The sequence below is a fragment of the Lynx rufus genome, unplaced genomic scaffold, assembly GCF_022079265.1.
Source record: "Lynx rufus isolate CCGP_SWC_20201006 ecotype Redwood Valley unplaced genomic scaffold, mLynRuf1.p SCAF_7, whole genome shotgun sequence".
Classification (NCBI taxonomy): Eukaryota; Metazoa; Chordata; class Mammalia; order Carnivora; family Felidae; genus Lynx; species Lynx rufus.
The window spans coordinates 141,372,973-141,386,085 of NW_025814889.1; the positions used below are offsets into that span (position 1 = coordinate 141,372,973).

Here is a 13,113-nt window from a genome sequence, read left to right on the forward strand (position 1 = left end):
GACAGAGGGAAGTCTGTCGCCTCTTCGCTCTTGTACGTATTTATTTTTTTACAACCCTTTACAAAGGTAAAGACCACTCCCGGCCCACAGGCCACGTGGAAACAGGCTGCGGTTTGCCGACCCCCGAGCCAGCATGCGGTGGTGTGCCTTTTGTCGCCTTGGCAACCAGCAACAGGCGACTGTTGGGGTGTTCGGTGGCACCCCAGGCCGCCTGCCACCCGTGTGGTACTGTGCAGTCGGTGCTGGGCCCGCGCCCTGCTTCCTCGCCCCCTCCGGGGGACGCGGCCATCTCCTCGCTGCTGGGCACGGAGCTTGCCCCAGGCCGCCGGGTCTCTGCACCCTCCGCTGGCAGCTGGGCCCCAGGAGGGCTTAGTTCTGGCTCTGCCGCCCGGATTCTCCTGTGGGGGCGGCAGGGTCCTTGAGCACCAAAACAGGGTCCATCCCCAGTAGCCCTGGCCCTTCAGATGAATGTTCCAGAAGGGAGTAAGGGATGGCGGAAGAAAAGGAGAACTGATTTTGTGGCCATGGATGGGGGACAGGAGCATGCACCTGCGGGGAGCTCTTAGAGCCTGGAGGTGCAGGATGGGGCCGTCGGGTGCTGTCCGTCCTGCAGACCCGGCGTGCGGCCCAGAGGCACCGTCTAGCAGCGGCTGTGACTGGGTGTGACCCGCCACTGGGTCTCCCACCTCCATCCGTGGGCTGTGAAACCAGCTGGGTTATGGCAGGCACGGCCACCAAGGTGCAGCGTCTCAGCCACACGGCCCATGTGGCACAGCCGAAGCAAGTTTAACGGCAAAGCCCAACTGGAGAGACCTGTGCTCTCCAGGCCGTGCGTGAAGGGTGGGAGCCGAGCGGACAGAAGCTTCTCCGGGGGCGTGGGGGGCTGCTTTTCAGCCCGTCTATTGCACCCCATGTTGGCAATGACATCAAAGATCAGAGGTCGGTCTCGACTCCGTCGTGTGGGTCTTGGTGAGTAACAGGTCTGCCACGGACTGTGCCCTGACGGTCCGAAATAAGACCCGCCAGTGCCCCCTGGGACCCTGGGACCCACCGCACGCGAGTCCTGGGTGTGGAGGACACGGCTGAGGTCAGCGCCGCAGGCGGGCCTCTTCCCGCCACCTGGAGCCTGACGAAGGCAGCCTTGAACAAACACGTACCAGACAAGTTGAACGGATTTGGTGTCAGTCTGTCGGCCAGACTAGTCTGAGCGGCCAGTAGAGTGGACACTCGTGTCAAAACTCGCCAGAGGCCGAGGACCGATGGGGGGATTGTTGGGAGGGACGGTCCTCCACGGGTCTTTTGAGCACCCTACACGCTTTGTTGGGTGTGCCAGGAATGCAAGGCCCTGACTGCCCTTTACCGGGGCCATTCCTCAGGGTCCTGTTTGCAGTGAGCAGTCCTGAGGGACGAGATGCTCCCTCCCTCCAGACCGAGAACAGGCTTGCTTACTGCTTGCTACTAAAGCAGCAGGGGCGCCTGGGTGGCTCAGCGGGCTCAGGTCATGATCTCACGCTCGGTGGGATCTAACCCCACGTGGGGCTCTGCGCTGACAGCACAGAGCCTGCTTGGGATTCTCTCTCTCCCTCTCTTTGCCCCTCCCCGACTCACTTGCACACGTGCATTCTGTCTCAAAATAAACAAACATTAAAAAAACCAAAGTGGCGGATTCCCCGAATCAGTGACACAACACACACACGGTGTGCAGCACACACCTGGGCCATATCACATCATCTTCGTGGGACTGTCATAGACGTGCTGCTACCCGTGCTGTGCAGAGAATAATAATGTCCTTTGTCTCTGATCTAGGAATCTCATGTCTTCTGCCAGCATCCATGAAACAGCCACGGGCCAAGTGAATCCCAGGCCAGATCTGTCTTTGTGGCTCATGGCTATCCGGAGGAAGGAGAGAGGATGTAGAATCCAGAAGATGTAGGATCGTCACGTCTGGGACTTGGAGCCCGACACCGTGATTGGGACACTTGTGGAGCGGGAGGCGGTGAGCGTATCTTTTCTGTAGAAGGTAAGTGAATACTGGTGACCAAGACATTGCACTGTTGTACATTTGGCTATTGTTCAGAACATATTCACTCCTCTCCTCCTCCTCCTTCTTGTCGTAAGTGTCCTTCCTCGCCTACTGACTTGAGTCTGGCCGGTGCCATGTGTGCAGCTGTGATAGAAGCTTCCAGGTGCCTGCATGGTTTGGCTTGCTCTCTCACGCTGATACCACCTGCCGCGTGAAGAAGACGCCCTGGGGAGCCACGGATCCCAGGAGGAGGAGACACGTGGAGCAAATCTGAACCAACCTGCAGGCTGGAGCCCAGATCAGCGTTCCCCAGCTGAACCCAGCATTGCTGCAGCTGACCCGAAGACACGTGAAAAATAAATGCTTGCTGGATAAATGCCAATGGGGTAGGGGAGAAAGGTGCCTTTGCTGTGTAGCGTGATTCCTGCAGGAACCTCATTGAAAAACCAGGGGCGCCTGGGGGGCTCCGTCGGTTAAGCGTCTGACTTCGGCACAGGTCATGATCTCACGGTTTGTGGGTTCGAGCCCCACATCGGGCTCTGTGCTGACAGCTCGGAGTCTGGAGTTGCTTCGGATTCTGTGTCTCCCTCTCTCTCTGCCTTGCACTCTGTCTTGCACTCTGTCTCTGTCTCTCAAAAGTAAATAAACATTAAAAAAAAAAGATTCTTTCTCCCTCTGCCCCTCTTCCCTGCCCGTGCTCTCTTTCTCTCAAAAAATAAAAATAAAATAAAAGTACAAAAGTAATTTCTACACCCAACGTGGGACTCAAAACCCTGAGATGGAGAGTCACATGGGCTACAGACTGAGCCACCCAGGTGCCTTGAAGATCTTTTTAATGGATAAACCCACCGAGGGACTTGAACCTGGAGTATCTAGAGAACTCCTGCAAGCCAATAGGAGTAGAATAACCAAAAACATTGTCCAAATGCAAAAATGGCACTTCACCAGAGTATGTTCAAATGGAACATAAATAGGAAAAGGTGCCGGACTTCATTGGTCATCAGGGAAGGCAAACCGAAGCTACGACGTGAAGCCACGGCTCGTCTACAGAATGGCCCAGATCGAAAGACAACAGCTAGTGTTGGTAGGAGCACGGAGCCACTGGAATGCCCTCACGTCGTTGTGGATGTAAACTGGCACATTCGCTCTGGGAAATTCCTTAGGAGCGCCTGCCAAAGCTGAATCCAAGACTCCGCGTTCCGTGGCGACGGAACGGAGTAGATGTGTGTTCCCCAGGCTGGAGAGCAGTCATAGCAGCGCTATTTGTAATCGTCTGAATCAGAAATGACGTAAATGCCAAGAAATAGTAGTGTGAATAAATTTTGGTTGAGAATGAATTTTAACTACACGTGAGAAAAAAAAAATTCCAGCCGTACGTCAAGTCCAACATCAAACAAAGTTAAAAAACCAATTGATGTTATCACTACTTTAACGGTACAAAGGAGAAAAAGCTGATGATAACTTCACAGACGCAAAAAAAGGTTTTGAGAAAATTCATCACATACAATACAAATTTGAAAGAAATTAGAATAATTATAAAGAATTAGAGTAATAATTGGTAAGAATTCGAAACTTCTTTAACATGTTAGAGTGTCGATACATTTACATTTATAGCCATGACTTACAAAGACCTAGGAAAAACGTCATTATCAATGAGGAAATGTTAGAAACGTTCACTTAAAAATCAGGAATTCAAAAATAATACCCAACACTGTATAGGAAGTTCTAGCCAGCACAATATGACAAGACAAAGAAATTATAGACAAGGGTGGAATGGAAGGTATGAAGCTATTTGCACGTGATATAGAATTACTCATGTAGAAAACTCAGAATATACGTACGCATTTTTAGAAACCATGAGAGAGTTTAGAAATGTGGCAGTATAGAAAATTAAAATATGAAAGGCAGTTACATCCTACACACCAGCAGCCAGCAATGAGAAAATTACACCACATGCAGCTACAAGACTATCAGGGTAGTAAGAATAACCCTAATGAAAGATGGACACAATCTCTATTGGGTACGTTGTGAAACTTAAAGAAGACATAAGTAAATGGAGAAATATATCACGCTCATTGGTAGGAAGATAAGATTTCATTAATTTGTCAATTTCCCCCCAATTGATCTAGGGATTCAACGCAAATCCAATCAAAATCTCAATAGGATTTGTGGTGGAACTTGATAAAAACAATTATGATATTTATATAGAAGGGAATGAATCCAAGAAGGACCAGAACCCTTAGGAAGATGGGCAGAGAGGCAAATTGTCCCTCAGATGTGAAGACAGTACAACCTTGGGGGGGGGTGGTGCAGATTCATCTGTGGAATAGAACAGACACTCCAGAGACAGACCCATGCATGTACAGAGTGAGATGTCAGTTCACAGTGGGAAAGAAAGGCATTTTTCAACAAATAAATGAAACAAAGTTGTTATTCCTATGGAGAAAGATAAAATTTTTCAAATAAATTTTTTAAATTAAAATTTTTTAAATGTTTATTTATTTTTGAGAGAGAGAGAGAGAGTGTGTGTGTGTGGGGGGGAGGGGTAGAAACAGAGGGAGACACAGAATCTGAAGCAGGCTCCAGGCCCTATGCAGGGCTCAAACTCATGAGCTGTGAGATCATGACCTGACCCGAAATCAGACGCTCAACCGACTGAGCCACCCAGGCGCCCCAAAGATAAAATTTGATTGTTACCACACCATAGTCAAACATCAACTCCAGATAGGTTAGGACTTATATGTCAAAGACAAAACTTGAAACTCTTAATAATAAATGTAGATAATCTTTTAAACCTCACGGTAAGGAAAATTATCTTTTTTCTTTAAAAAAGTTTATTTCTTTTGAGAGAGAGAGAGAGAGAATGAGAGTAGGGGAGGAGCAGAGAGAGAGGGAGAGAGAGAATCCCAACCAGCCATCCAGGTTCCCTAAGGAAAAGTTTCTTTCTTTCTTTCTTTTTTTGATGTTTATTTATTTTTAAGACAGAGAGAGCATGAACAGGGGAGGGTCAGAGAAAGAGGGAGACACAGAATCTGAAACAGGCTCCAGGCTCTGAGCCGTCAGCACAGAGACTGACACAGGGCTCGAACTCACGGACCGCGAGATCATGACCTGAGCCGAAGTCGGACGCTTAACCGACTGAGCCACCCAGGCGCCCCTGAGTTTCTCGAGACAAAAGTAGCACTGACTTTTAAAAATATATATTGATAGCTTTGGCCACATTAAAATTCACAGTTTTCATCAAAAGATACCTTTAAAACACTGAAAATGCAGTTACAAACTGGGAGAAACTGTTCACAACAGATACTACGAGCGTAACAACCCTACAGAAAAACAGGCAAAAGAGATGAACAGATATTTCCCAGAAGAGGAATTTTACATAATTAACAAACGCACACTGAGATATTTAACACAACCAGTGAGATGTAAATCAAGATCACAACAAGACTGCTTTCTTAGGTCCATTTGGTTGGTGAAAATGAGCTAGCAATCCCGTTCGGAAGCATCTACTCACAAGAAACACTCACTTGTGCACAAGAGACACATGCAAGAATGTTCCAAGAGTCATCGATCGCAACAGCGAAGCCTGGAAACGATCTAAATACACAACACAGGAACACGGAAGAATAATTGTGAGATAGTTGCACAAAGAAATGAGCTACAGTAAAGATTCAGCAGCACAGATGAATTTTAGCAATTTGATATTTGGCGAACGTGTAAGCGCGATGCCCTTCTTAAAGAAGTAAAAACAGCTTAAAATGAAAAATCTTTGAAGAATACCGATAGATGCAACAAAAGGAGAATGGTCCCCTCAGCGGTGATTCAGGAAGACAGGGGTGCCAGAGACGGGTGGGTGCAGATACTGTTTGGTTCTAAGTATGTTTTTAAGACAATCTGAATAAGAATGGGCCATGTAAGGACAAACCATGAAACTATGCCATGAACCAAGGATTATGACCAACCAGAGCATATGCGCCTGAGCTGCAGTGAATGAAGGAAGTTGTACACAGCGCAGTAAAGAAGAAGATACAGGGGCGCCTGGGTGGCGCAGTCGGTTGAGCGTCCGACTTCAGCCAGGTCACGATCTCGCGGTCCGGGAGTTCGAGCCCCGCGTCGGGCTCTGGGCTGACGGCTCGGAGCCTGGAGCCTGTTTCCGATTCTGTGTCTCCCTCTCTCTCTGCCCCTCCCCCGTTCATGCTCTGTCTCTCTCTGTCCCAAAAATAAATAAACGTTGAAAAAAAAATTAAAAAAAAAAAAAGAAAAAGATACAAAAGGTATAATGATGGCAAGGAAAAAGAAAACTCTTCAGATGACAGAACTGTGTATGTGAGAAATAATAATAGTCTTCAGATTATTCAGAAGAAATAAAATTATTCAGAGAAATAAACATAATCTTCAGATATATTAACAGAATTGATAGAAATGTTAGCCAGATGGCTGGATTAAAAAGAAATCAGTTCATAAAAATCAATTCCATTTCTATCAACCAGCCACAAATTTTAATACTACTTACCCTAGAATCAAAAATAAAAACACATATAAGACTAAATCTAACTTTAAAAAAGTGCAAACAGGGGCGCCTGGGTGGCTCAGTCGGTTGAGCGTCCGACTTCGGCTCAGGTCACGATCTCGCAGTCTGTGAGTTCGAGCCCCGCGTCGGGCTCTGTGCTGACAGCTCAGAGCCTGGCGCCTGCTTCGGATTCTGTGTCTCCCTCTCTCTCTGCCCCTCTCCCACTCACATCTGTCTCTCAGAAATAACTAAAATGTAAAAATCCTTTAAACATGTTTGTAAAACTTTTTTTGGTGCGTCTTGACAAGCTGGCTCTGTAACTGGTATGGAAGTAAAGGGGTCAAGAGTCCAGAAGAGCAGAGTCATTTCTGAGGAAGAAAAACAAGATCGTGGGACTTGCCTGACCAGCCCAGCGATGCCCTAGTGGGCTGCAGTAACGAGGACGTTGCGGCACTGGCCCAGGGCAGACGGACAGACCGACGGAGCTCACCAGAAAGTCCAGGGACACCGTCCGTGACAGCAGCAAGCTGCAGGTAGGTGGGGAGGGCCTTTCCACAGTGGGGAGCCCCGTAAAACTGCGATCAAACCCATCTCACACCGCACGCCAAATCAACTCCAGGAGCGTTAAAGACCGAAATGCACGAGCAAGCGGCACTTCCAGAAGAAGCCGCCACTGGGGCCTGTCTTCATGAGCTCAGGGTAAGGGTACCAGCCACAAAAATCACCAACCGTAGAGGAAAAGGTTGACCAGCTTGGGTTTATCAAAATCAAGGTGTCATAAGGAAGCAAAAAGACAAATCACAAAGTGGGGACAGTATTTGCAACAGTCAACGGCAAAGGAGAATCCAGAATAGACGTCACTCCTACAAGTCGAGAAGAAAGAGACCCTTCCGGAAGAAGAGTCTACGGACAATTGGACGGAAGGCTCAGGTGGGTACTTCTCAGGAGGGCAAACACACGCCTGAAAATGGGCCATCTGACTGGTAAGCAGCAAAATGCAAATGAGCGCCATCGCGCTGTCTCCAGAGGCGAACACGAAGACGCATGCTGACACCAAGTGTCGGCAGCAGCAGGAGGCACGGCCCCGGTGTGAATGCAGTCAGAGTGCAGCCCCTTTGGCCGTGCTCATAAGGCCCAGTGTACCGGGTTCAAGACCCCCTCCCCATGAAGTCACGTCCACTTGGAACCTGTGAATCTGACATTATTTAGAAACCGCCTTTGCAGATGTCATCAGGTTAAGACGGCACCCTGGAGGGAGGGGGCGGGCCCCAATCCAACAGCAGTGTCCTTCCAAGAGCGAACTTTGGACACAGAGACACAGAGAAGGAACACCACGTCAGGACGGGGCGCAGCCTGGAGTGGCCCAAGGACAAGCCAAGGAGCACCAAGCATTACCAGCAGCCAGCAGGAGCTGGACGAGACCAGGAGGGATTCTTCCCTACAGCCTCGAGAGCACGGCCCTGCGAACACCTCGGCTCCAGACTTCGGGCTCCAGGACGTTCACAGAACACCTTTCTGTCATTAAGCCAGCCGTCGGCAGTGCTGTGTTACCGCAGCTAAGTTGAGGCTGTGTGCACCCCTCAACGCTACGCTTCTAGAAAGATGCCTGCGGAAAGGTGCACGCTGTGTTTTTTCGTAACAGCAAACAACCCGGAAAGAGGCGAGATGCTGAGCGGGAGGGCCGAGCGGCCTCAGTGGCAGACTGGACATGAGGTGAGGAGAGTGGGCGGGACTGGGGGGTGTCCTCCCGCCCGAGGCCGGCCAGCGCTAAGGACAACCCGTGCCTTCGCCCCACAGACACTTACCGGGCACCGCCCGTGGGCCCCCACACAGCCCCAGCTGCCGGGGTGAGCGGTGAAGACAGCAGAAGATCGCTGCCATTAGGGACCTGCACTCCGGGGGAGAGAGCCAGCCAGCAGACGGACGGACGGCAAGGACGCTTTGGTGCCAGGGAGGGAGGGGTGGGGTGAAAGGGGGGGGAGAAAGGGAGGGAGGGGTGGGGAGAGAGACAGACAGAGACCCAGGCAGGTGGAGGGAACAGCAGGTGTGTTTCAGGAGGAGCTGAACCAGGCAGGGGTGTGGCAGCCGCCGGGCTCCTGCCTTTTCCTCACGCATACCTTCCGGCCCCTCTGGGGAAGGGCACTGAGGTACAGACCCGGCAGGGCCACCCCCAGAGACTCGGGGCTGCCCCACACCTGTCTTGTGCCCTGAGCCCGGGCCCAGGACAGGCTGGCAGGCCACGCAGGGTCGGCTCCGTCGGGAACCTCGGAAAACCGAATGCAGGAGCCCAGTGGCCGTCTGGCGCCCGTCCGGACCCGATGCGCACCACACCGCACACAGAGCGACACAGAGGCCACCCACCCGCTCCTGTGAGGGGCCCCGGGAACTGCTGCTGCGGGGACCCCGCGACCCCAACAGCCCGGCCAGTCCCAGGCCCGGGCCGGTGCCCCCACGGCACACGCTCCCCGCCCCCGCCTCGCCCTGGAGGCCACGGAGCAGGCCACCCCGAGCAGCCCGCGGTGTCGGCGCCCCCCAAGCGCTACCTGGTGGCGTGAGCGGCTGAAACAGGGCGCCCTCCGGTGACTTCACGCTCGGGAGCACGGCCGGCCGTGCCCGCGCGCTTACCGTGTCGGCCCCCGAGCGTCTGTCGGACTCGGCTTTGGGAAGGCGGATTTTCGGGGCCTGACCGTCTGCGAGCTGAAAGTCACGAGTGGGGACCGCTGACTTCCTGGCGGACTGCGCCTCGCAGCGTCTCTCGGCCGGCCTCTCGAGGGGCGCGGGCAGGGTGCAAGCGGGCGCCTGTGCGTCGTCCGGCCTCAAGTCCCCGCGCACAGCCGTCGGGGGGCGGCCCGGAGCCAGGCCTGGCACGGCCGAGGGGGACCGCACCTTCAGCGGCGGAGGGTCCAGGAGCGCGGATGGACAGTCAGCGCCGGAAACGGGCGGCATCTGCTTCCTGGCTCCGCGCACACCAACGCCTTCCACGCACAGGTCGGACCCGTGGAAGGGCGGAGGCTCCACCGCAGGCTGGGAGGAGGAGGGCCGCGTTGGGGGTGCGGCCGGCCCTGCCCAGAGACCCGTGCTCCCCTCTCCCGCACCTGCTGGCCGGCCCGCTGGCCGGAGAAGCACGGGCCGCGCTTCTCTGGGGCTGGGCTGCCCACCAGCCCCCCTCCCCCCGCCCGCCCCCTGCTCCAAGGAGGCTCGGACACGGGGTCCTCCCCAGGCAGCCAGAGGGCCCCGCAAAGTGAACACCCCGCCCCGCGGCCTGGCCGGCAGGAAGACTCCCAGCAGGGAGTGGGCGTGGGAAAGACCCCTGAAGGACGACTCGGTTTTCATCGGGGGGGAGGAGGGGGGACACTGCAGGCTGGAAAGGAACAGCCTAGTATTCGGAGTCTGGACACCATGGACCTCCCACGAGTCCAGGCAGGGGCCCTCCCTGTGGTGGCCACAGAGCGGGGGGATGGCTGCGGAGGAGAGGAGCAAAGGTGGCTGGAGCCGGGGGAGTCTCCCCTGGGGGTGGGGGGCGTCCGGAGTCACTGCCCAGTTTGCCTGAAGTGGCTGCAGCCACGGAGGGACAGGCAGGAGCAGGTGCGACCGCCCCCCCCCCCCCGTCCCGCCCCCACTCACCTGTCTCCACAGCAACTCAAAGTTGCCGACGTCGCAGTTGCGGTCAGCCTTGCGACCCACCACCACCTTGATGGTGTCCTCCTGCACCTGGGCGCACAGCTGTGCCGTGACGGGCGTGGACGCGCGCATGGTGGGGCTGGAGTTGATCTCGATCAGCCAGGGCTGGAAGTCGCGGCCCAGGATGAAGTCGGCCCCGTACAGCTCGAAGCTGTTCTTGCGCGGCTCCACGTGGTCCTGCACCCCCCTCACGGTGTCGGCGACGGCCCGCTTCATGGCCGGGTAGATGACGCTGGCCCACACGGCCCCGCGGCCCCTCTTCTGCAGGTACTCCCGGAACCTGGTGCTGGTCCACATGTTGTGGTAGGGCAGCAGGGGGCTGCGTTCCTCGTCGTTCTTCAGGTGCTTCTGGATGGAGTTGTTGCACAGGTGGATGGCGCTGCGAGCCAAGGCCACGGTCAGGCCGTGGCCCCGGGGACTCCGGACCTGCGACCCGGACCCTGCCACCCAGGCCCCCAAAACCCTCATGCCCCACCGACCCTGACGCCCGCGCAGACACCTCCCCCCACGGACCCCCACGCCACCGCCCACCCCCCCTCCGGGACTCAGCTCTCGTGGCCCCGCCCCCTGGCTCAGGGCGGCTGCAGGAGGGGCTCAGAGAGCTCCCAGAGCCTCAGTTTCCCCATCTGCACCTGGCAATGGACATGGGGCCCTTGAAAAGCTGGTCGGGTGAGACAAAGTGAGAAAAAAGCGTCTCTGTAAAAGTTTCATTAATTAATTGACACTCTTGCCTTGTTGCAAACAGGTTTTGAAACAGATACCCTGGCCTAGATGAACCATCTGGATGTGGATGGTGAAGCCTGTCCTGTGACCCCGGATAGGTCGTACTTCCATGGGACAGACAGAAGAAACAAGATATAGGCACACGGAAGGGTCTAGCAACCCGAAAACAGTGGAGTTTGGGTGGTGGACCGACCCACAGTGCCAACGCTGATTTTTGCCGCCATGTCCCAGGCTGGGCGATGCCCTGTCAGAACGACTTCGGGGAATCTCCTTCTGCCTGGGGCGAGGGCTATGGTCCCAGATGGAGAAATGGGGCTCAGAGAGGGCAAGAGTTCTGCCAGGCACTCCCTCAGGGCTTGGTGGGGCCAGGTGGCCTCGGGCGGGAGGGCTGGAAGGGCCTCCGTGGGCCTCTCGCTGCCCAGGAGGCTCTTGTGCACAGTGAGCTCAACTCGCCTGTGCAGGAGCCCCTGGCCCGGCAGAGACGAATTCGCTCCGTGAGCGGCCAGCCGGAACCTCCACTCCCCACAGCCCCTAGCCTGGGGGCCCCGTTTAGTAGCTGAACAGCGGTCAGTCCTCCCAATTCTCAACGGCTCCCCTGTAAAGCCCCCGGTCAGGACGCCTAGGCACCCAGCCCCACACGCCCGACGGGGTCACAAAGCAGAACAGGGAACCCTTGGTTTGGACAGAGTCCATGGAAATTCTCCGCCTTGAGGATAGCGTGTTCCTGAGGCTTTGCCAAGAGGCCCTCACCATCCCTGACACACACACATCCTGCCCACTTGGAGATCCCGGCGAGTGTGGGGTCACCGACCCCTGGCACCCCATTCCTGGATGTCGGAGCCTCTGCCCAGCACCTCCATGAGACACCCTCCCCAGCACCCTGCCCCCCGGGGGCCTTGACATCTGGGGTGCTGCTCACACTGTTCTGGCCTTTTCTGGCTCAGGTGCTCCCACTCGCCTGGCACGGCCGGGGGCCTCAGAGGACCCCTCAGGCATTGTCACATCCCACGGGCTGCCCCGTCAGGGGCTGCACCCCTACCTCCCCCGCAGCTCCAGCAAGCCCCCCTACCCATCTGCAGGACCCCCCACCCCCCACCCCAGGGCTTCTGGGACTCACAAAGAGGAGGCACGGCAGGGACTACTGAAGGGGCTTGAGGGGCTGGCACAAGCACATGTGCCCTGGGAACCTCCAAAAGTGCCCTGGCCTGCGTGTCGGGCGGATCCAGAGAGAGACGGCCAGCGAGGCGGGCGGGTATGCACACCCAGATGGCCAGCTGGGGGTGTGCGTGGGAACACGGCCGGCCACCCAGCCCTCCTAGCAGAGGGTGCAGCCGCCGCCACGAGGGTGGCTCTGGACCCGCTGTGGAGACGCCATGCCCAGGCCGGCTGGCACCTCGTGGGCACATGGCAATGGTGCTTTTAGGATTTCCTGGAGAAGACACCCACATCACGGGGGTGCAGAGCACTGGCTCTGAAGGACAGTCGGCCTGGGCCTGCCCCTTGGGGATGGAGATCACTTAACCTACCCGAGCCTCGGTTTCCTCAGTGGTGCCTCAGGCGGTGACGGGTGCCGGCAAACGTGGCCTGGCGCCCCGCCCACCGCGCACCCCTTGCGCCCAACGCGCCCCCTTGGGCTGACGCTCCGACTGACCTGTCCAGGTTGTCCAGGGAGAAGCGCTGTGTTGAAAACCGCAGGTAGCTTTCCTTGTAGAACCAGATGGTCAGGGGGTTCCAGTCGGTGACCAGGAACCACTGCCTGATGTCAAACTTGGTGTCGTAGATGAGCAGCGGCGTCTCGATGTACTTCTGCACCACCCACTTGTTGTCCTTGGCGGACGGGTGGTCTGCGGTCACCAGCTGCAAGATGTCTTCCACTCGGTTCATGCACACTATGTCTGCAAGAGGTCCGCGCTCAGCCCGGGGGCACGGCACACGTGGGCGCGGTTCAGCCCCGAGACCCAAGGCGGCTTTGATCCAGGACCAGGAGACAGCACAGCTGGGCAGCCAGGCAGGCTCTGTCCTCACGCGAGGGCCACAACCAGAGCATCCCCCGCGCTCTCCCAGCAGGGGGCCAGCCCAACAGAGGACACAAGACTCAACGGAGGACACAAGAGTGGGGAGGGGCAGAGATGGGGACAGAGACACTTTTATTTTTTTATCACAGTGACAAAGATAA

The 13,113-nt window shown here is 55.6% G+C and overlaps 1 protein-coding gene across 1 annotated transcript in view; it reads right to left on the bottom strand.

The window, feature by feature from the left end:
• The window catches only part of TTLL8 (tubulin tyrosine ligase like 8), a 58,801-nt gene that overhangs the window by 6,447 nt on the left and 39,241 nt on the right, over positions 1-13,113 (bottom strand). Inside the window, exons 10-12 of the mRNA XM_047066889.1 lie at positions 12,589-12,832; positions 10,158-10,593; positions 9,077-9,557 (exon numbers count right to left, since the gene is read on the bottom strand). Of these exons, the coding sequence (XP_046922845.1) occupies positions 9,077-9,557; positions 10,158-10,593; positions 12,589-12,832 (1,161 nt within the window). The remainder of the gene's footprint in view (positions 1-9,076; positions 9,558-10,157; positions 10,594-12,588; positions 12,833-13,113) is intronic.